Below are 25,442 nucleotides of genomic sequence, written 5' to 3'. Positions count from 1 at the left end.
ATTTAATTGATTACTCTCAATTATTTTATATAAAGTTGACTGTAGCTAAATTTTCAACCTAAACTAATTGTTTGGTTGTGGTACAATGTTGTTATGCATGCGTCAGATGAAGTCCCCACATTGTAAAACAAAAGTGATTAGGATTGTTCCAAGAAGGAATGAGAATAAGACACGTAGTTGGATCATGTGTATGCAGGTACAGTTATATTGTATATATAATGGTTCATTAACCGCACTCATCATCATCAAAGTTTGTGGATATGGCACAAGAGCAGCAGAAGAAGGTTTTATATGGTTCAGTGGTGAAGAGGAAGATTAACAATGCAAGCGTGATTCCCGCTCCAAGGAAATTGGTGAAGACAATGATGTGGCAGAGCATGGTTCGGTGGTTCTTCACTCCTTCTCACAAACGCATATGGCCATAGCTTCTTCATCAATCTTGTAATTAATAAGCATGCTTCTTCTGCACTTAATTAGTTACATTTATTGTTTGTCGTGCCTTCTTTAGATAATTTGACAGTTATTTTCATCGTGTAAGTAACCATCATTATTGTTTATTCATGAGTAACTAAAAGTGTGCAGAGTAGCGAAACAGAGTATCCTTCCTTCTTCACTTGCAAGTTTTGTCAAGAAATTAAAACTGCCCTGTTTAATTTGATGATACGAATATTATGATTACTGCAATTTCATATATCTAAACTGTTATTTAAATTTCAACATTAGTGCGAGGAATTAAATTAAAGCTTAAAGGATTGAAATTCAAAGAAAGTTATTATTAGATCGGAGTTGCATTTCACTATCGGAACCTGAAATTCACAGAAACAACCGACGCTGGAAGCTGACACAATCTTCCATTTGAGGTAAAGTCACATCAAGCAATGGCAAAATCTCTGACCACAACTGATGGATTCTCAAAAGCTTACTTCAATTATTCCACACCTACACGTTTCTTGCATTCTCTCAATTTTACATACATATATATTCAATTTAGTATTCATTTTAAAACTAAACAAGGTAAATACTTTAAAATTAATTAATGAAAATTATAATTTGATTAATGATGATACATATAGTATTTAAATAAATATCGATAAATTTATTTATTCTTGAAAATACTAGTGCATGTGATTAATTATTTATTGTTTAAAAACTTTGGATATTAGATCTGATCTGATGATTTTAGTGCGAATTAAATCAAAATTTTGGCCATATCCGATCTGATTCGCGTTCACTCTTAACTGAGAGAAGGTCCGACCACACAAAATAATAATAAAAGAATAAAAAAGATGGGAAAAAAAAAACTAAGTAAAGTGATGATACAAAAACATAGATAGTATCATATATAGCAATGCAAGTTGCTGAAGAAAATAAGTGTGTCACATCTCTCACATCGTTAGTTCTCTTCTTTGCCCTAAAATTCACGTCCTTGATATCTTAATTAGTTTATTCCAGATTCAATGAAGCCAGTGATGTGGTCCTGCTCCTAATGCATGTCTAGCACCTTGACTATTGCCTTTATTACCCTTAATTATTAAAGAGTGTAATTAAATTTTCTTAGTCAATAAAAGAGTAACGGTTTATTAATCAAAATATGATAATCTCTTGACTCTTGATTGCGTATCTTTTTTAGATAGTGGATAATATCTTGAGTATCTTTGCCTGCAGTTTATCTTATTTGAATGGGGTAAGAAAAAGCTACATAGAGTTGAATAAACTTGAAGTAGAAAGAATATTATCGGTTCCAAAATGTGTCTGGTGGGACAGTATAAGATACATTGGAGATTTCTTTAATTTTGACTGCTATCGCTAAGCGATAGTCACAATGTTCTTTAAGATTGTATTTATTTATAGGTATAGAATACTAAAATAAAAACATAAAGACATAAAATTATGTGATAAATAAAATATAAATAGAGATATTATATCTAGAAATATTAAATTAATATATTTTATATTTATCTTGATAGAAAGTAATATAAAGACATTAATAAAAAATATAATTTATTTTTTATTTTTTATTATTTGTATTAATTTTTTATAATTATATTTTTTAATATTATATATTTTTCTTAAACTTGTTGAACAAAAAAAATTTATAATTTATTTTAGTTTATTATTAAATAAAATTTATAAAAATTAATTTTTATGTTTTTATGTTTTATATTTTATTTTTAATGCTTTATTTTATCTTATTTTTAAATTCAAATGCAGCTTAATTTTCTATGGATGTCAATGTATTAGAGTTGGAACTGTAGTCTACACATGAAAATTTAAAAGACACCAAGTGAATCTAATAAGAAAAATTAAGAATTGAAAACATAATTTTGAAATGTGATATATATAAGATATTGTGTGGTCCACTTGTGTCCAAAGGAGAGATAATATAGAATTATAGATACACTTTAACATATTCTTTGTTTTCAGAATAGGAAATTAATTATACAATAGTGATAGGCAAGGTAGAGAAAATCGAAATTTTACGTGAAATCGAAAAAATAAATTAAAAACATTAAACATAAATTTTTAATAAAATTTAAATCGTAAAATTGTCAGACTTAGTATAAATTTTGTAAAATTGATAAACTCATTTAAAATTGTAATATTAAAAGATTTTAAGAATTAAATCGAAATTCTAATTACTATGGTAATAAGACCGTATATTTTATAATTTATAACCATTAATAAATCGTTTGTTAATATTTTTAATGATATAAAATTATATCTAATAATATAAGATCCCACATGCTTTTAAGACTTTTTCTTAATTATATATTAACGTGTGGGCACTACACATTATAAACCCCACATTGTACATGTTAGTCTTGTCTTTTTAGGACAAAACCAATCCATTGAATATATTTGGTAAGGAAAAGTATATGGAACTAAAATGTGACCAGCTAAAAATAAACAAAATCGTTTAATTAAAATCACTTTTTGAATAATATGTTTGAAAACCGCTTCTGAGATCACGGAGCACAAACCAAAACCCGATTTTTCATGAAACCCAAACACATTTTGGCTGATTTTTGGCTAATATACTTTTGGTTTCTAGTTGTTCTCATTTGGTAATAGACAATTAGTGTAAACCAAATCAAGAATGAATTCAATTGAATGCGACTTCGCTCAATTAATTAGTTCATCATAGTGCTGTGCAGCTATATAGCTTTAACTTTAAATTTCTTCTTCTTCTTCTTCTTAGCAAGTTTAGGTCTTGGTTGTTGCCTATTTAATTTTCTTTGTCTTGTTCTTTAATCTCTTCTCACTCTTTTCTCTACCGTGCAAGACAGTTTTCCTATCATCATTATATTTATATTGTCATTCATATATAGGAACCAATTTAGTAAATTAGTAAAAAGGGACGGAATCAAGAGCATACATAATAATGTATTAAAAATAAAGATTAACATCACTAAGATTATGTGTTTCTTAATGTACTTTTTTTCCCCAATAATGAGCTGAATTTCTTTTTTTTTTTTTTTCAAAATTTTGTTTTTTAAATTCTTTCCATATATAACATTCAAGCCATATTTAACTAATTAAATTAATATGAATGAGTTCATATATGTATATAATATTTAAAAAAAATGTCGGGTGCTAATTAAGTCTGTCCCTGCTAGCAGGATTCCGTCATAGATATTCAGCAGGGTTGACTGTTGAATGCGAAAGCGAAAGAGTCAACGTAGATATAGCACATGAGTTGACTTATTATTTCCCTGTTACATTTTAACAAGTGTCACCAAAATTAAACACTTAAATACTAATAATGTCAATGGATTGTGCGTTTGGGATTGGAATATGGCTAGTTTTTTTCCTTCATTATTAAGCCATGGATTCTGAATTTGGGCTTTGGAGTGATACTTATTTGATCGTGACACACGATCGAAGAGATAATAATAAGTTAATAACATAAGGATAATGCTAGATATAAGGGTAATGCTAGGTAGATAAAAAAAAACAGTCAGAACTTGCCTTATTTAACATTAATTAATTATCGCAACAATTAATAAATACTAAATAAGGTAAGTTATGGCTGTTTTTAGCTGATTTTGTTTGGTTACCAAACATTTTCAATAACATAAATACTATATATCTACACGGCTACACCTCCTAAGCTATTTGAAAAATTAATGTTGAAAGGATAGGATATAGTGACTTGGAGCTCTATGCATCACTATTCACTAACCATATCCTATTATGGAAAATGGAAGGATAATAAATAATAATGTGGAAAGATATTATAAACACATATATATAGGTCGTGTGGTGGCCTAAATTAATCTAATTATATACTTCCCTTCATATGGTGATTCTGAATTATACTTTTTAAGCATATATTTATAAATTAATTTACTTATTTACTAGAGTATCTAGCTATTGTCTAAAGATAAGATCTATATATATATATATGGCTTTTATAAAATTAAAACTGCGATATTCCTCAATTAATTTTTGCCTTTTATTAATATTAAATTTAGTCCAAAAGCAGTAAGTATGAGAGACGAGAGGGTGATGAGATGAGAGGCATGCATGCATGAAGCTAAGGTTGTAAGTTGAAACACGTTTTGTGATTTAAGAGCCAACAGATGGAGACAGAAATAGAGAGACAACGAGACGAGCAAGAAAAAAGAGCCACCTATTTTTGTTAACTCGTTATTGTGGAAGCCCATGGCCCACCTGAAGTAGACCATTACCTATGCTAGCACCAAAAATGGATACCCAAGCATCATTCTAAACCCATGGTTGCCTGAGGAAGCAAGCTAACTCTTATATATACGGTGTGATGATATCATTTTTATTAAAAGTTTAAATGAATAGAAAAAGATACATAAATAATTATATTTTTTATTTTGGACATCATTTTCGAGTCGTTCTTTAGATAGGTCACTGAATCCGGCAGTCTTAGGATTGGGTCATCTTCACGGCCTAAAACTATTAATAACTTCCAACATCCTAACTCAATATTCGAATTTAAATTTCTCCCTTATTTCAATTAAATAGAGATAAGATAAGATAACTATCACCGGCTATATAAAGGGGAGTTAGAGGCCCCCTCAAGTAGGTACGTTACTCATTCCATTCATATATACCTTTTAGACCCGTTTTGACTTAGGCGTCAAGTGTCTTTGCAGGTACTACCCTCGCCGCTCTAATCAGACGATCCGACAACCGCCTCGACTCGCAGATCTCCGATCCATCTCATTATTCGTACCAAAGACTTCTAGTACATCTCTAAGGCTGCATTTATTTACAGAGACAAGACACTGAAATAGGGACACAGAGACACAAAATCGTGTTTGACAGAAAAGACATGGACAGAGACAATATGTCTAGAGACACTGAATCAGTGTATTTTGTGTCCACCCTAACAGGAAGAACATGAAAACACTAACAAAAGATACAACTTATTTTTTATTTTTTCTTCTATTATTCTTGTTAATTTTTTATAACTATATTTTTTATTATTATATTTTTTGTCTCAAATTTTTTGAATGAAAAAATATTAAATTTTCATAATTTGTTCTAGTTTATCACCAAACAAAATACAAAAATACAAAATTTTATATTTTTCTCTTTTATATCTTGTTCTAAGTGTCTTGTTTTATTACGTTCTTAGAATCAAACACAGGCTAATATATTTATGATGCAAAAAATGCTTTTGAGTTTGCATAATTTTTTATATAATAAAATTGAACTCATACTTGCTTTTTGGGAAACATAAAAGTGACGTAAGTTGGGTAGCATGTCATGCCTAAGTCGTCATAACATATACATAGTTTTCATGGCGCGGTAAGTGTAACTAAAAATTAATACATAGTCTCTTTGATTCTGCACTTTCCGGCGCACCACCACCATACTTTAGTCCTAACCACATTCACACATGTTGCGCCCTTTAATTTTTTTTTTATATTTTACTAATTATAAGATAGCTTATTTAACACGCCACTAGCTAGCCAGGTGCTAATTAAATTAACCATAATTGTATTTCTTGATCACAATCACAATCACACACACACACACATATTCTTGTCAAATAATAATAATCATGATGCGAAGGTTGAGGCTCTGTTGTGAAGGTGTTGATGACATAAACCTGGAAAACGAGCCTTATTATAAGGAGAAGGAGCAGAGGAACAAAACTGTGGTGGAACCACAGAGAGAACTTTACACTAAACCATGGGAGGGTAGTGTGTTCCCCAAAAAGAGAAAGAATTTGAAGAATTTGGTGTGCAAATTTGTCGTTCACTGCATTTGTGGAAAGTGTTACAAGGAGAGTAGTGATAATAAGGCCAACAAGTTTCTTCCACCAACTTCATCGTCCAATTTCAAAAGTATCAGAAATTCTAATGCCGGTGCCGGTAATTATTAACATTTCTTCTTGCTATATATTTATATCATTTGATTAATTACATATCAATTTTGTTTGAAAAGAAAAAGAGATAAACAAAAATCAATTATACAAAAATTTACGTAAAATAAAAAGAGAGACTCTGATAGAAGAAGTATTAAAAATATGGTTATTTAAGCTATTAGTTTTTTTTTTTCCTTCAAAGACATGAAGACTCAGAACTACAACCTCTAAGTGAGTAAGAAGAGATTATGCTATTTGAGTTATAATTCGTTAGTTATTAATTTATTTAGGATAAATTGTTTCATGATATATAATTAATATGAAAGTTTCTATAATTTAAAAAAGGTTTAATTACTCTATTGGTCCTTATAGTTTTATAAAATTTTCAATTAGATCCTTATATTTTTTTCCTTTTAATTGGGTTCCTACTGCACTAAATTATTTTTTCAATTGAGTCCCTATACTTTTTTTCTTTTTATTTGAGTCCCTGCACCAATTATTTTTTTTTTAGTTGGGTCCCTATGCAATTAAGCCAATTACTACTAAGAGGGACCTAATTGAAAAAAAAATTGGTGTAAGAACCCAATTAAAAGAAAAAAAGTATAGGGACCTAATTGAAAATTTCACGAAATTATAAAGATCAGCAGAGTAATTAAACCTTTAAAAAAAAAAAAATAAAATCTATATGTAAATGAGGTTATATTATAGATAAAATTATTTATGTATAATTTTTTTTCACCAATTTAAATTTTTGAATAACTTGTTTTACGACATATATTATCATAACTTTTATAGCCTAAACAAAATTATGCAAGAGTCAAAACATTACGGTTGATGTTAGTAATAACAAAAGATGATACATGAGAGAGCATGTGCAAGTGGATAGAAGTGTTAGAAACGGTTGATGTTTGTCGGTTGCCTTAGCTTTTTTGTTTTTACTTTATACAATCAATAACTTTTGCAGCCAATTATGGGAACGAAAAAACAAAGAATGCACCTATCAAGTGGTGGCAAATGAAGTGAAGCAACAGTTGGCATGCACTTATTAATTGAGGTGAAATTAAACTCAATCATCTTACATAATGTTGAAGTGGTTGTGACTTTGAAGATATATTATTCCAATAACATAATAAATTGTTAGTTAGGATCGAGTGTGATTGTTTGTCATGAATTATATTTCTTCTCTGGGAATTAAATAACAGACAGTGTCAACATTTATGTAACAATCTCTTTATGTAATTGTTAATTGTTATACATCATTCGTTTCTCGCTTTATATTTAAATTTTTAAATTCTATATATATATATATATACCCAAAAGAAAGAAAAAGGAAAGAAAAAATAATTGTAGTTTTGAGCACATTGGATAAGATTTGCCAGTGATAGTTGTAAGCTATGGTTATAGAAAGAGACACAAATTAAATCTCACGTGCAACTATTATTTCCATTTTCCACAACTTTTAATTTTTAACTTTTAACTACGCAAACTCCAAAATTATGCTAGCTATAGGAACCATAGTCTCTAAGATAGCGTTTGATGGAGAGACAGAGACAAAAAGACTGAGATTGAGAGACAGAGACTAAGAGATAGAGATTGAAATAAATCTCAATATTCTGTTTGGTGCAAAGTGAGAGACAGAAATTGAAATAAGAATGAAACTCTAATTTAATTTGTACAAAGGATAAAATTAGAATTAATTAATTGAAATGAGGATATTTTAGGTATAAAATGTTATTAAAGTTTCAGTCTCCATTTCTAAAAATTTTAGTCTCCTGTGTCCTTACTTTTTGGAGGTACTGAAATACTGAAATTTTAGAGACAAAAACAAAAATTTTAGTACCAGTCTCTGAACCAACAAATATAATACTCAATCTCAGTCTCTCAGTCTCTGTCTCAATACCTTAAAACAAATGCTACCTAATAACCTTTTGTATTGCGTGCCAGTAATAGACCAACTAACCAAAATCCCCAACTTTAGGTTGAAAAATGGCATGAGATTGAAGGACAATATATATATATATATATATATATATATATATATATATATATAATTTGCCTTGTGGGAAAAATTAGGAATAACTACAGTGATTGATGACAGAACAAATAATAATAAATATAATAATTAAAAGCAGTTTGTTGTGTCTTTTATATATTATGGGAATCTTATTATTATTAATAATTATTATTATCTGATTTGTGGGAATGCTGGCTTTTTTTTTTTTTTTTTTGATTCCATGAACTCCCTTTGCGTGTGGCTAAGCCATGATATATGTGGCTGGAAAGATTACATCAAATCTGTTTTTCAGCCTTAAATCAATAGGAATTATTCTCGATTTGATGTTAATTATTTTTCAATGTGCAAGTGCCTAGTTCCTTTGATTTATTTTCCTTCCTATACAAATTGATATAGAAAACAACAACAAATTAAAGGAAAAAAGTGTCTTTATTCTGTCGTTTATTATCAATATCAACGACATGCATGCTTCATGGAGAAAAAGACGAAGAGGAAAAGAACAAACTAATATAGTATTATATTGATTCTCATCGCTGTCTTCAATATAACCTTCTAAGTTCTTGTGACTATATAGATAAAGAAAAGGACAAACTATATAAAAATATATGTTCCTACACAGTAATTTGAGCTGAGGTATAACTCTTTCTAGTGTTAAGGTATAACTCTTTCTTTTGTTTATATGGAGTTTTTGTCCTAAGAGCACAGACACCGAGCTATACTTTAGTCATCGAAAAACACCGGAAGAGATTACGACATGTAAAGAGACTCCAACACTCAAATAAAAAAAAGTATATATAAGATGAGGTATATGTTATTCAGAGTGAATAACGTACCTTTCACGTAGTTAGGGTTTTGTATTTATAGAGATGTTGTGTTATAGACGGTTACTCAGCAGGCCTAGTATTGCAGAACTGTTAAGGATATCAGCTTGATTTTATGGTAACTGCTCCTAAACATATTCAGATGATTCTATTATAGTCGAGATTCTCTCTAATTAAAATTAAGTCACCTTTATTATTTCATTTAGATTCTGATTTATAGGTATAATTAAGTCGAGCTATAGCTAACGGATCAAGAGATAAATTTGGGCCGAGATATAGCTAATAGATCAATGGGTAAATTTGGGCCGAGGTATAGGTTTCATTGGCCGAGTTATATGTAATGGATCAAGACTTGTTCTTTGAGTAATAGGTGGTAGTTACTGAGTAATACGGAATGGACCAAACTGTAACGGCCGATTTTACAGTATAACGACCGAGTTATAAATTTAACGATTGAGTTATGTGTTGGTAATTTGTGAGTCATGAAAATCCTAACGTCTTAACCTAATATCGAAATTATAGCTTGTAGCCGCTGAGTTATAATGATCAGATTACAACCCCCAAGTTTGAACTGTTTATTTTTAAGAGAAACAGGTTGAGCTTTTATAAAAATTGAATTATAACTCGACAGGATATCGAAGAGAGCGGTTGTGTTATAATTCGGAGAGATGATGATTAGCCCGCAAGATCAACTTGATAATATTGAAAATAAAATTGGACAAGTTTGTCATTGAAAAATGTGTTATTTATTTCAATATATTTTTGAACAAACGTATAGGTGATTGTTTGTTGGACTGACGCCGACTTATAGGTATCAGTTTGTTTTGATTGATTCAAACTTATAATTATGAGTTGGTTTGAAGTAATTCTGACTTATAGATATCGATTTGTTTGAATTGATTCCGACTTATAGTTGTTGGTTTGTTGCATTGATTCGGACTTATGGTTGCCGAGTTGTTTGATTGGTTCCGATCTATAGTTGCCAGTTTGTTGGATTGATTCCGACTTATAACTGTTAGTTTGTTTTTGTATGCCAACTTTAATATTGGTTTGTCATAATATGTGTAGAGCATATGAAAAATAGTAGACGAACTAAAGACATGAATAAAAATAAAGAATAATGAAATTAAAAATAATGTACTATTTATTGAGGATTACCCTCTTAACATAGAAGGTATAGGATGAAGTGTCTCATTAAAATCCCTCCAAGCAAAATTTGGTGTAAGAAAAATCTTGTGAGTGAGAAAAAAAGTACATCTTCGAGTCATAGTTCTTTGCCTAGTTATACCTTGCCGATCAATTTGTTGAATAAAAAAGGTCTTTCTGGTCGTCTTCTTTAGATTGAGTTGGTTTATTGATCCTTCGTGTCTAAGTTCTTCAATTTTCATTTATCCAACTATTTTTTCTCGGAATTTTGGTAAAGTCTTTGGCTTGGCGACAATAATAGTCTCGTAAAATTTGCTAGGGCGAAGACCACTCTTAAGAACATGGAGGTAGACGTCAGGGTTGAGGTTGCAGATCTCCATTGCTATCTTATTGAACCTCGTCATGTAGTTATGGAGACTTTCGTGTTGACCTTGTTTGATTGTGCTAAGGTAGTCAGAATCATGAACATAGATCTTGGATACTGCAAAATTATTGGTAAAGAGGTTGGTCAATTCCTAAAACGTAGAGATAGAATCTGTAGGTATAGATGAAAACTAGAGTAAAACAACACCATTTAAAAATGTGGGGAAAGAACGATATAATATTGGATCAGAAGCACCATTAAAAAAATCATTGAGTGGCACTTAGTGGCATGTATATTCGAGTCCCCAATCCCCTTGTATGGCTTCAGAGTAGTTGGTAAGTTGAAGTTCTTTGGCATCTAAAAACTTCATGATTTCTTCGAAAAAAGGGTTTATATGTCCTTTCAGCAACTTTGAATGTGTGACTTCTACCAGAGTATGAGTTCTTTACACATGCTCGTCATCATTATGAGCATCTTTGTGATCTTTCTTGCTATTCAGGTTCTTTTGCTGTTGTGTTAATAACTCGGTTAATCTCTGGACCTCGATCTCAAGGCAGCGTTCTTAGCTAATAACTTGGCTTGAGTTAGTGGAGGAGGAGATGGAATTTGCTCATCAACCATTGATTATAAACTGTATAATAGGGTAAATAATCGGGTAGAAAGATGGTAGTAGGGTTAAGTAAACTCGGCCCTACGGTGGACGCCAAATGTTCCTGCACAGTAATTTGAGTTGAGGTATAACTCCTTCTTCCGTTTATATGGAGTTTTATATCCTAAGAGCATAGACGTCGAGCTATACTTCTGTCGTCGAGAAACTCCCAAGGAGGTTAGGACCTGCAAAGAGATTCCAACACTCAAGTAAGAAAAAGTATAAGATGAGGTATATGTTATTCAGAGTGAATAACATACCTTTCATGTAGTTAGGGTTTTGTATTTATAGAGATGTTGTGTTATAGGCGGTTACTCAGTAAGCTTAGTATTACGGAGCTGTTAAGGATGTCAGCTTGATTTTGTGGTAACTGCTCTTAAACATATTCAAATGATTCTATTATAGTTGAGATTCTCTCTAACTGAAGATAAGTTACCTTTATTATTTTACTTGGATTCTGATTTATAGGTATAATTAGGTCGAGCTATAGCTAACGAATTAAGAAGTAAATTTGGACTGAGCTATAGCTAATAGATCAATGGATAAATTTGGGTCGAGATATAGATTTTATTGGCCGAGTTATAGGTAATATATAGATCAAGACTTATTCTTTTAACAATATGTGACAACTATCGAATAATACGGAATGGACCAGACTGTAACAGCCAAATTTGAGATATAATAATCGAGTTGTAAATATAACGATCGAGTTACGTGTAGATAATTTGTGAATTATAAAAATTCTAACATCTTAACCTAATATCTGAATGATAATTTGTAGCCATAATGACATAAAAATAAATATGGAAGCGGGGAGGGTGGACTAGCATCTTGGTTATTTAACGAATACTTAATCTCCAAGGCGCATTATTTTCACTAAATACTCAAGAAAGAAAGAAAGAAAGAAATTGAAAGGAGAAGTCTAATTCCGTTTACAATTTGAGATGTTCTACTTGGAAATTAAAGCAAATATTCTTTTCCTTTGCCACATATAAAAAGTAATTGTTTCTTCTCTTTTCAAAAAGTGATTACATTAATAACACGTGTAATATAAACAAAAATATCTTTTTAAAAGTTAAGAGTGAGACTTAATCTCGCAATTTTTAGGTAAATATAAGAAGATTATGCCATTTGAGATATAGTTAGTTGGTAACAAAAATACTATTTTAACATCAAAATCAATCGCTAATATATTTATGTATAAATTCATGTGTTGTTTAATTTATTTTTAATGTATATTTATATTTTAACATGTATTTTATACTAATAGCTGAATATGATAGTTGATTTTAATATATACGTAGCATAGTTAAATAATAAAATATTTAGTATAAATTTAATTACCAACAAGGAATACCCATTGTGAGAAGTGAGTAGTGTAGTTCTGTCAAAATGCAAGAAAAAAATGGGGGCAAGAGACTCTTAAAAAAATATTTTTTGTTGAACCGTAGGAGACAGTGTCCAAAGGAATATACTTATATTAAAGATGAAAAACTCAGAAAGAAAGATTACTTAAAGGTGATTAATTAGGTAAAGATGCTTCTTCGGCTCTTCCTCTAAATTAAACAATGGCATATTTAATTTGAAGCGGTTACGGCAAGCTGCATCCACTTTTTGATAGCCTAAGAAATAAGAATTTACATTCATCTTTCTCGGAATAATTACTCTCCTTCTCTAAATATATTAATTTTTTAATAAACTTAAAATAAAAATAAAATTATTTTGAGAAGGACGGATCGGTGTAAGTTGTTTTAACAATTCCATGTGATAAAGCATGAGATTTTATATAAGACTCTTTTGCTTGAATTCTCTTAGAAGTGTCAATGGAACAGATAAAAATGGGTTTTTGTTTTATCTAATCCTATCTCTTTGTATAATAATTTGTATAAAATTTAATTTGTCTTGTTTTTATCTGTCAATACTAAAAAAATTGGATCTTATTTCGTTTTTGTAAGTAGTCATTTCGCTTCTATTTATTTCTATATTATTAAAATTTAACATATAAAATTAAATTTTAAAATTTATATAAATTTAATTATATACATAACCTAAGTTAAACAAAAAATATAGAAATGATACAATAATATCAAACATTTTATTAATCATTTTATTATATATAATATAAAAACAGATAGAAACGAATATTCTATAACTTGATGCTGCTCAAAATTTTGTCTTGCACCAAATCGAATAATTATGTGCTTTGACTAAATAGGAATGAATTGAATACTTACGAATTTGAATAGTGTTGTGACTCTTAAATTTTTTGTCAAAATTATAGGATTAAAATTTCTCAAAAACATACACACACCTAAGTTGCAGGGCTCAGGATTCGGTGGTCCAGGAAACTTTGGACCACTTAGTGGTCCAAGTAGAAAATATGTTTTTTAAGATTTTTTAACAACTACTACATAATCTTTTAACTAATTTTAATTATAAATTGACCCTATATATTTTATATAATTATAAAAATAATTTTTTATTTTATAAATAATTAATTTATCATAAATCTATCATGTTCATTAACAATCAAATACAAAAACAACAACAATTATATCCTCCATGGATCCAAATCGATTAAAATATTACATTCGATCCGAGACGTTCCTGAGGAGTCATGAAATCGTGTTTCGCTGAAAACCAACCGATTGGACTATCAAACCAATCGATTGAAATTTAACTTAATCGATTGGATTTCAGTTTATCAACAAACAATCGATTGTATATTGCTGGTAAGCATGATTTTGCATAAATCAATCGATTGGTCATAGTAACCAATCGATTGAACAATGAATTAAATGTGAAATTTATGTAATTCAATCGATTGCTTATGATTTTCAATCGATTGAATTTTTCCAAACAATCGATTGGTTACTATGACTTTCTGGTCTACCCAAGGAAGCAATTCCACCAGCATTCTTAAAAGAATATCTATATTCCAGCACTCTCTTTCACCCAGGACACAGAGATGTGATTCTGCAGACCCTTCAACCCCAGAAAGAGGAGGACAACGCTGGAACCAATTCCTTGAGAGAAGTTTCCACCACCACTCCTAATGGGTCACATACCAATTGAAACATCAACTCCTCCACCTATCAACAAAGAAAACAACAGAGAACTGTATCAACTGTTCAGCCTTAATTATAGTTCCTTAAATTTTTTTTTTATATTATGACAAGTGGAGAAGGCTCCATTCCTAGACCATACCTTATCAACTTGTTCTAGAGCTTATATTGTAGCCAAGTCTCAAGTCAGTAATCTTCATGATTGCCTCAAGCAAATTAAGTGAGGCTGACCTTGAAATATTTATCCATGTCTGGGAAAAGTGGAAGCAGCATAGCCAGATTACAAGCCGCAGCCTCTCGAACAACAACAGCAGAATTGCTGCACAATAGATAAATTAAGAGAATCCCGAATCTCAGGCCGTACAAATTCTGCAAGCTCTCCACATGATTGAGCAACAAGCAGTCGATGCTCCTCATACATGTGACTGATCTAAGACATGACACCAAAAAACTGAAAACCTGGTTCCAAAATCAGAATGGAAAAGAAACAGGTTGAAAATTGAAGCAAGAATATACTTGTAAGGAACTTTGTTGAAACTAGAAAATTCCAATAGCTTCAGTTGCTTGTAACTTAGGGACCAGGGTAAGAAACTTTTAAGTGAATCACTTCAATTGAGTTGTTCCACTCATGAATATAACAGGATTTCAGAGTCCATGAGTACTCTGCAAATCTGACACGAATAGAGGAGACGGGAAATTGAGTGAGAGTTCTCTCAGACACATATCCACAACCACAAAACATGCAGAATCAGATACAAGAAGCGCTCATACTAAAATAAAATAAGAGATAACATATAGCTCCAGAAATAACCTTATGCTCAAGTGAATGTCTCAAATCCGATCAATAATGCTCAGCAAGAATCGAATTAACAAGTGCAATTGAGTGGAATTGCCACTCAGTATATTATATTTGAAGAGCTTCTTTTTTACAACTACTACAAACTGTTCCCTCTCATTGGCTTTACAACAGTGCTGCTGCCACTGTAAGCACAAGCTGGTCCCTGCATACAATTTCTCTGTTTTGGTGGAATTGCTTCCTTGGAAGAATTCAATCGATTGAAAATCATAAGCAATCGATTGAATTACATAAATTTTACATTTAATTCATTGTTCAATCGATTGGTTACTATGACCAATCGATTGATTTATGCAAAACCATGCTTACCAGCAATATACAATCGATTGTTTATTGATAAACTGAAATCCAATCGATTAAGTTAAATTTCAATCGATTGGTTTGATAGTCCAATCGATTGGTTTTCAGCGAAACACGATTTCATGACTCCTCAGGAACGTCTCGGATCGAATGTAATATTTTAATCGATTTGGATCCATGGAGGATATAATTGTTGTTGTTTTTGTATTTGATTGTTAATGAACATGATAGATTTATGATAAATTAATTATTTATAAAATAAAAAATCATTTTTATAATTATATAAAATATATAGGATCAATTTATAATTAAAATTAGTTAAAGGATTATGTAGCAGTTGTTAAAAAATCTTAAAAAACATGTTTTCTACTTGGACCACTAAGTGGTCCAAAGTTTCCTGGACCACCGAATCCTGAGCCAAGTTGCAGTAATGATTTTAATTTTGTAAGTATAAATTCTAATTGCGTGTTTAGACTTTAGAGCCACATTGCCTTGTCACATACAGGAGCGAAAAAATACGTCACATATATGGTATTTCTTAAAATTTGGCCGAATTTTTTTAAAAGAAAAATCTAGAGGCCAGCAATTTTGTTAAATTCTGATCAGCATATAACCGATAAAGAAAAGTGAATAATTTGATAAAATCTCACACCAATCTCATACCATTAAAATTATCATTGATGGCTATTTAATGATTACAAATCACAAAAATTACTAACTCTAGCATTCCTGGTTTTTTAATACTAGATAATAATGTAATGCGGGCTAATAAGTCCCATACTCCCATGTTGTCGTTTTTTTCCGATATCGCAAGCTTGCTGATATCAGCAAAATTCTCTCTCTTTTTGTCACACTTAAGTTGGTTCTGATTGCATATTTTTTACTGTTTTCGCCGTTGGTTAAAATGTTGTTAGATCAATTACGCAAGTGATTTACTACTACTCTATATGGGCATGATGCTTTTACAAAATGTCCTGCCTTTAATTGGTTTCCTCTGAATAGTAATTAAATGCATGCATGTTCCTTAAAACAGGGGATCCAGTATTAATTAATAATTATTGTACGACAGTACACTTGTTGAAAAATGATACCAACTAGTAATTACTCATAGAAAAAAAGAAAAGCTTAGTAATTACATTTAATAATGTGCGATCCATATGATTGATTGTTTGTCGTTTTTATACAAAAGATAAGGCTCCACTCACACCAGAGTAGTAAGTAACTACTACTTTTCTTCTTCTTTTTAATTGCATTATTGTGACTTGTGAGCTCTGAAGCAAGCAAATATGAGCGACACCATCACAATGAGTGATCATCATCATCATGATGGAACCACAAGAGAATCATCTCAACCTGCTGCTGCCTCTTCTATTGCCAATAATAATGGAGGTTCTCTCAAGGGACACAAATCTCTTGCAGCCTCAGTTCCCAGAAGGGGCAAAATCATAGAGAAGGTTTTCCGATCCATGGCCGCCTCGGATCTCAAAGATTAGTAATAATGGATAGTTTCAAGCTCAAGTATGTACCCCTAATTAATTATATGTGTATGTGTATCATTGAGCTTTAGGTTAATTACTTTTGAAGTCTCTGTTCCATGAATGTAGTTGTACTTTGTATCCATGTATTGCTGCGGTGAAGTTATTATTAATTGCTTGGTTTTTCTGAAGTGATTATTACCCTACTTTATTAATTACTACTGTATATAACTATGAAGCTCGCAAATTTTCTTGATTTGCTGTGTCCGCATGTGGGATATATTTTGGACATGATATTTATTTGATAAGCATATTTTTTTTATTCAATTATGTCTTAATAAAAAATAAAAATTTTTTTAGCACATAAATATCATTACATGTCAGTATGTCCAATCTTATTTTTAACGTATATTTTTAAAATAAGTTTAGAAATAATATTATTAAAATAAAATATTTTAAATACTTTATATAATTAAAAAAATATTAAAAATAATTTAAAAATTAATTTATATTTTAATATCAATAAAATACTAAAATAGCATTATAATTTATCTAAATAATATTTTATGTTTTATATACTGTATTTCATATCTTATATGAATTTTAAATTTATGTATCCACATATTTTGTATCCATATAAGGTTAAAGTTTTGATTACTGTATCTTCTTTCAATGGTATTCATAATAGTTTTGGAGCAAAACAATGAACTAAATTTAATTTAATGCCAAGGTAACAAACACGGTCTAATTAATGAAGCCAAGCACAGAATGCCATGGAACATAACAAATAAAGCTGTTACTTAGCACACAGAGCAAGCAATTCTGTTCTGGGAATAAAACTGATTTAACATATTCAGTTATTTCCATAACATGCAATGCAAGCTATTAAGATCTTTTAACTAACTCATAGTATATAAGCTGCATAAGTAACACTGAGAAACTAAGATAGATTTAGATTTCACAAATTACAATTAATATTCTTCAAGTTTTCATCTCTTATTTTCTCTCCTCAGTTTCTACTTCTTCCTTTCTTACATCAAGAACTTACTCTTGGTACTTGAAAATTGATAGGGTAACTTCTCATTATTTATATAACCAATCAGACTTAATGTAAAAAATACAGAGGGTTTAGATTTTTTTGGGTCTTATACTATATATACACACTTACACTAGAAAGAGTTTTATTTATATTCCATTTGAAGTCTCATGCAGCTTGTAATAGGTCTAACCGAATAGCAACTTACTACATACCGGTGTCATCATAAATCAAAAGAAATCTCTCTACATAACACGTTAAGAATACGATCCGTAAAACAATTACACATTAAATTAAATTAAATTAAATTAAAGTTTCAGATATCCACAAATCGTATAAATTAATTGCTCTGGAACATTTTCTAAAATAGATGGTAAATCACCTTATTTGATCAACAATAGTGAGCTCTAACTAATATCTTAACAATTCGAGTAATCCAACAATAGAAATGAAGTAAATGGTTGGGAGTAAAGTCTGTAGAGGCTTTTTTTTCTGGTCAAGTCTGTAGAGTTTATGGCAATAAATAGTTTTAAAAAGATATAGAAACACAATTAACAGTTAGTTACAAAAATCTATATTTTATCCTTATTTATTTTTGGTCAGGATCCGTAAACAATTAATTGGGTCATCAAGTATGCCCAAGAACAAGACATAAGAGAGGACAATTTATATATCCAATGTTTCTTGGATGAGATTTGCTGCGTTGGTGGGCTGAAAAAGAAATCATGAATAAATGATGTTAGTTGGTCCAAAACAGCAAAACCACAAACAAAGAGTACCTTCCTAATCAATTTAAGTTAGTCAACTAGTCAGCTCATTCCTCTGTTTAAACAACTGTCAGCTGTTTGAATTCCGCTTATGATGAATACAGTAACTACTTGACCAGACTCATATGGAGATTAAAAAAAAAAAAAAAATCTCTCCCTCCCTCCCTCAAAAGCTCAAAAGTAAAAGCAAAAGTGAAAGAGCGATGATAACAAGCACCACCAGGAGCATAACCGTTATGCAACGGAACCCATCCAGTCCCCCCCGGCAACCAAATTCAAACGCAAAAAGTAAAGTAAATGAAGATATTGATTTTTTCAAACTAGCCTATGCTATACTATATACTAAACTAACTTCTTCTCCTCTACCTTGTTCAATTCTTCTTCTCAAATTAACTATGGGTTCTTGCATTAGCAAATGCAAACCCCAACACACCAAGAATGTTGTTCAAGACAAGCTTGTCATCTCCCAAGCTTCACCACCACCCATTATTCTTCTTCCTCCAAAATATAAAATCTCTCCTTCACCACCTTCTCCTACTTCCTCCTTCACATGCACCGCCGCCACCACTACCACCACCACCACCATCTCCTCTTCTTCCTCCTCCTCCTCCTTGTCAAGTGCTTCTTCCTTCACCTCCAAGGACAGATCATTCTCCAACGAATTCCTTTTGTCTTGCTACAAGGACAACCCACAAATCTCACGCATCAACTCCCTCACCCATCATCACGCTATTACTTCTCCTTCCTTCTCTAACAACCAAAAAACTCATAACAAGGTTCTTGCTTCCTCCTCTACTCACAAGAGACTGCGCTCAAACTCACCAACAAATCTAACGAGGCAGAAGAGTTTCAGAAAAGATTCATCACCATCTCCAAGCACAAGGTTCATCAATACTAATGGAGGTGATTACTACAAATATTCTGCAAATTCTTCCTCCATGGACACTAGTACTGTTTCGAAGCGAATGAATGGTAGCCCTAAGGTTAGTTCAGTTCAGTCTTGTTCTCGTTGTTGTGCTTCTTCGAGGAATAATAACAAAGCAGGTGCGAGTCCAAACAACAACTTAGGGAGGCTTCAATGTTCTTCTGGGTTGAGGCATAGAGCAATGACTCGAACGCTTAGAGTTGGATCCAAGATTGATGAAAATGTGGTCAAACAAGTGGTGTCGTCGTCCAATAATTCTAATAACAACGATATGGACTTGGATCTCGTTGAAGACATTGATAATCCTCTTATCTCCTTGGACTGTTTCATCTTTTTGTAGAAACAACTTTAATTTGTGTATGTGTTCTGCGTATTCATGTATTTTTTGTGTGCATAGAAAGTTTCAAACTTTTTCATTTTTATTTTATTTTACATGTGTGTATGTTTGGAGCTTTGCTTATTTACTGCTACACCATCAGCGGTGTTTAATGTTGACAACGAAAGAAAAATAATAATTTTTAGTCGAATTATTTAATAATTTATTATTATTATTTTATATTAAAAATTTAATTTTAATATAATAACAGTGTAAATATAATTATTATATAATTAAATATACGTATATAAAAGAGTCTAAGGGACTCTAAAGAATTGAATTGAAAAAGAAGACTAAAAAAATGCAATAGCATACACAATGAAATAGAGAAAGTTTCTTGAGTATTAAGTAAACAAAAAATGAGTATAAAATTGATACAAGAATTTGTCAGATTAGTGCTTAACCACAATTAGTTAGAGGTAACTAATAGACAATTATAACAGACTCTAATTTAACTTGTAACAAACTAATTACTATAGTTAGGTAACTCTCTCAATACTCCCCCTCAAACTGAGATAGTATGATTTATATAGAAGCCTCAATTTAAATATGAACTTCTGAAACAATGCTAGAGATAAAGGTTTAGTCAGAGTATCTCATAGGTAGGTCTTACCATTGAACTATAAATGTTTTCATAGTCTATGACTTCCACTTGATGAAAGCCTTGTCCAACTAACCTTCCTTATACCTTAGAATTTCTCCTTTTGGATTCTTCTTTATTGCAAATACCCATTTGCTTTCAATTACAATAGTATTCACTGGTGGTGCTGTCAACTAGTACTCTCAAGTCTTGCACTATTGTAGAGCACTAAACTCCTTGTCCATAGCTTCCTTCCAATGAGTACATTGCATAACTTCAGCCACATTTCTTGGAACATTATTTACAATATCAGTTTGTTGAACAACCAAAGCTTTTGATTTTATCACTCCTGATTTTGATCTTATTGTCATTGGACGAGCATTAGTTGTTGACAATAAAGACAATCTGATTTCAATTGAACTTATAAGGATAGTCTCATGTTAAAGAGCAGCATTAGTTGATGAAGATGTATGACAGTCAGGTGTTGTAATCTCTATATTTTGATTTTAAGGACTGTTGTCTTCAATCTCTTGTGCATGAGTTGCTGGTTGATTTAAAGATGGATTTGTATTGTTTGATTCATTGTCAGAGTCATCAGTAACAGGCTTATATTACTGAATTGGTGATGATGTAAGTTGTGGTGTTGGTGTATCAACATCAGTAACAGGCTTATAATTTGAGTCATATCCTAAAATTAAGCATGGTTCAAATTTGTAGTTGAATTTAGTCTTGCTATAAGGCCTTAAAATAAGGACAACACATACATACAAAGATTTTAAGAGACTTATAATCATGTTGATGTTTGAAAAGAACCTTAAATGGACTTTGGTTGTCTAAGATTGTTATAGGAAGTCTATTAATAATATAGACTGCACTTAAAAAGGCATCTTCCCAAAATCTCATAGGCAAAGAAGCTGTATAGGTGATCTTCTATAAACACCTTGTAGGAGAAGATTCCTGGAATCCTAATCACGAATAGCACAGTAATTAGACCAGAATTCAAAGAGAACATGGTTATCAGCAGCAAATTTAAATACACTCAATAGATTTTGAGTGATTTGTGGAACAAGCAGTAAATTCTTTAATCTAAAAGCTACATTTGAAGTAGGATCATAAAGAATTGAGGAGTCAGAATGTGTAATTGGAATACCTGACCCATTACCTACAAATGGTTTATCAGTTTCTTGATTATTTGGTGAAGATGTAAGAAGATTTCCTAGATCTTCGTTCATTGAATTTGGATTGAAGGCAGGTTCTAATCGATGGAAGCAATTCCATGCAACACATCATTGCCTTCCACACAATTGACATTAGGATAATTATTTGAATAGCTAAATCTTCCTTCACCACGATTACTTCTGCCTCCACGACCTCTTCTAAATCCTCCACCTCTATTGTATTCAGAAGATGATCATAATGAGCTATAGGCATACCTGCATCATGTTTCTTGAACCTGTCCATCATTTCTTCGAACGCAAGCAAATAGGATTCAACCTCTACTACTTTGAATGATCCAAGTCTTGACATTACTGATGCAATATACACTCTGAAGTTTTCATTTAAACCATCTATTATTGCTTGTATGTGATCAGATTCGGGTATCTCATAGCCAAAGGCAAAAAGAGCATCCACCACATTTGGAATCTTGGCAAGAAAATCAGAAAATGTTCTAGTTTTCTTGCAAGACTTAAGTTGTGATTTTAGACTTTGAATATGTGAAGCTGAAGCAGCTTCAAAGTAACTTTCAATCCTTTCCTAGACTTCATAGAGTTGAGAGAGATGAAAAACCTTGTTTTTGAAGCTTGTTGTCATCGATTCAACCAGCCAAGTAGTAAGAGTCAAGTCTTGAACTTTCCAGGTCTTGTACTTCTCAGATTCAAAAATAGTTTTAGTTGCTTCATCTGTAAGAAATCGTGGTGGAATATTGGAGCTGTATAGGTGATCTTCCATTATCGTGTGACTCCATGTGCTATAGTTGTCTTGATTGAGCTTATCAGAGATTGATGAGAAAGTTTTCTTTGTGGTAGAATCCTAATCACGAATAGCACAGTAATTAGACCAGAATTCAAAGAGAACATGGTTATCAGCAGCAAATTTAAATACACTCAATAGATTTTGAGTGATTTGTGGAACAAGCAGTAAATTCTTTAATCCAAAAGCTACATTTGAAGTAGGATCATAAAGAATTGAGGAGTCAGAATGTGTAATTGGAATACCTGACCCATAACCTACAAATAGTTTATCAGTTTCTTGATTATTTGGTGAAGATGTAAGAAGATTTCCTAGATCTGTGGTGACATGATGACTCGCACCTGAGTCTGGGAGCCAAGAAACTTCATTGACTGAGGAAGGATGAGAAATGTATATGCTCTTGGTTGATGAAAATTTGATGAAAATCTAAAGAAATGCAGTAGCATACACAATGAAGCAGAGAAAGTTTCTTGAGTATTAAGCAAACTAAAAATGAATATAAAATTGATATAAGAGTTGATCAAATTAAGCACTTCTCATATGTATTATAGTGCTGAACCACAATCAAATAGAGCGCTAACTAATTGATAGTTTATAACAGACTCTCTAACTTAACTTGTAACAAACTAATTACTATAGTTAGATCTAACAACATTAGTTAAGTTACTCTCTCAAAAGTATATAATTATTTTATATTAATAATATATCAAAATTAAATTTTTATATTAAAAAAATTCACGTGAATAATCACCTAATAAATAAGAAGAGTTGGATCTAATATCTGTTATAAAATTAGTTATTCTAAAAATTTAATCTGATAAAAAAGGACACATAAATGATCATATCTCTAACATATTCTCTCAAACAAGAGTCTCTTTTTAGATTTGTTTGAATTTTTGTATAATTTATTTTCCTTCTTATTTGTACTGTCTTTTTTTTCTTTTTAAAAGATAACATGATATTTATTTCTATAAAAAATTTAGGCTAATAATAGAAGAAGATACACGAATGAATATATCTCTAACAATATTACATTATTTTTTCTAAAAATTTAAGTTGATAAGAATAGATAACATAAATAGTTATATCTCTAACATATTTCCTCAAACAAGAATTTTATTTTGGATTTGCTTGATTTTTTGTATAGGTTTTTTTTATTTGCTTTATGCTATTATTTTTAGAGTTCACTAAAGATCAAATTCTAAACTTTTTGGATACAGAATTATGATATCATGTAATGATATTAATTTTTTTAAAAGTTTAAATTAATAAAAAAAATACAACATAAATAATTACGCAAATATCCATGTACTTGACCTTTATGTACATTCAACTGCTGTTGCCATTAATTCCATGATTGGTCACCAATTGATAGTGGTGCCTTTTAGGGGTGGCAATGGATAGGATAGGGTAGAGTTTGGATCCAATCCTAATTCTACTTGTGGGTTGAGATTTTTAAATAAACTCAACCTTATCCTATCTGTGGGTTGAGGATATCCCAACCCTAACCCTATCCGTTTTCAATCCGCAGGTACTTGACCCTATCCGCGGGTTACAAAAAAGATACAATATTATCATATAACTTGATGATAATTTAAAATAGAACTGATTTTTTTGTAAAAAATAAAACGTATTAAATTATCAATTAATGATTTTTTTATTGATTAAGGATCTTTTGTATTTAGTGAGAGGTTTTTGATTTACAGATAATCTCTACATACAAGTCTTTTTACTATACAAGTCTTACAAGTCCTCAATATCCCTTATCCCTAAAACGCGCTTCTTATAGCACGTATGTTTCACGCGCCTGCTTAACAGATTTTTCAATCAATCAACGCGCGAATATATAACTTCCTTTTTTGAAAGGATTTCGTTTCCTTTTTCGAATTTCTTTTGCGTTTTCTTGCCTCCTCTCTTTGATCTCTTTCGTGCGTTTCTCTCTGCCTTTTTCTTCGTCTTTTACGTCCGTTTCTCTCTGCTTTCTCCTTCTTCATTTACGTGCTTCAGATTTTTCATTGTGCATTTATCCATTATTTTTTGACATCAAGCTGTGAAATCATTTTTGAAGATAATGGATGATTCAACTTCAGATTGTCAGCTGAACCAGAGCGAAGTGGATTTTAAAATTGAATCCAATAAAGTTCCTGAGGTATGATTTAGTTTTAGTTAGTAATTAAATCTGAATTTGAATTCAATTAGTAATTTTTGATTGTGTAGCTGAATAATGCGTGCAACTTGCCTGTGATATTTGTTGTTTATTCTTTCTTGTTTGAATCAAATCTAATGCACTAGTTCTCATTAGAACTAAAATAATTTTGTTCATTTTATATCAGACATTCGGGTGTAGATCAGTAATAATTGGGTACATTTCAGGAAAGTTTGGGTGCATTTACAGTTTATGACTTTTCATCTAACGGAGGGTGAATTGTCTTATTATTTTAGTTGAATTGTTTTAGTTTCTATTTAGTTATGATTCATGAATCTGATTTTCTTATTTTTGATAATGGTTTTATAGTTGTATTTGCATTCTATAGTTTATGCTTGTTTTAATATGGTGTATTTTGAGTGTATTTTTGTAGACCTTCTGTGGTGTTGATGACCACTTTGTCCCCAAGGTTGGGATGACTTTTAACACCCTTGAAGATGCTGCAAAATTCTACAAGGATTATTCAAAGGTTGCATATTTTTCTACAAGAGTTCGGTGCACAAATAAGAAGGAAAACGAAATTAAGAATCAATTGATTTCAT

General features: G+C 31.0%; 1 protein-coding gene across 1 annotated transcript; it reads left to right on the top strand.

Moving 5' to 3' along the window:
* Positions 1–19,109: 19,109 nt before the first annotated feature.
* Positions 19,110–20,305, top strand: LOC107608354 (uncharacterized). Its single transcript, XM_016310167.3, has one exon. It carries the CDS (start codon positions 19,238–19,240, stop codon positions 20,105–20,107), a length of 870 nt encoding a protein of 289 aa, XP_016165653.3. The 5' UTR covers positions 19,110–19,237; the 3' UTR covers positions 20,108–20,305.
* The last annotated feature ends 5,137 nt before the right edge of the window (positions 20,306–25,442 follow it).

This window comes from Arachis ipaensis, chromosome B7 (assembly GCF_059453495.1).
Source record: "Arachis ipaensis isolate K30076 ecotype BB chromosome B7, ASM5945349v1, whole genome shotgun sequence".
Classification (NCBI taxonomy): Eukaryota; Viridiplantae; Streptophyta; class Magnoliopsida; order Fabales; family Fabaceae; genus Arachis; species Arachis ipaensis.
The sequence above is the reverse complement of the archived record's forward strand: the minus strand, read 5'-3'. Positions and strand labels throughout refer to the sequence as shown.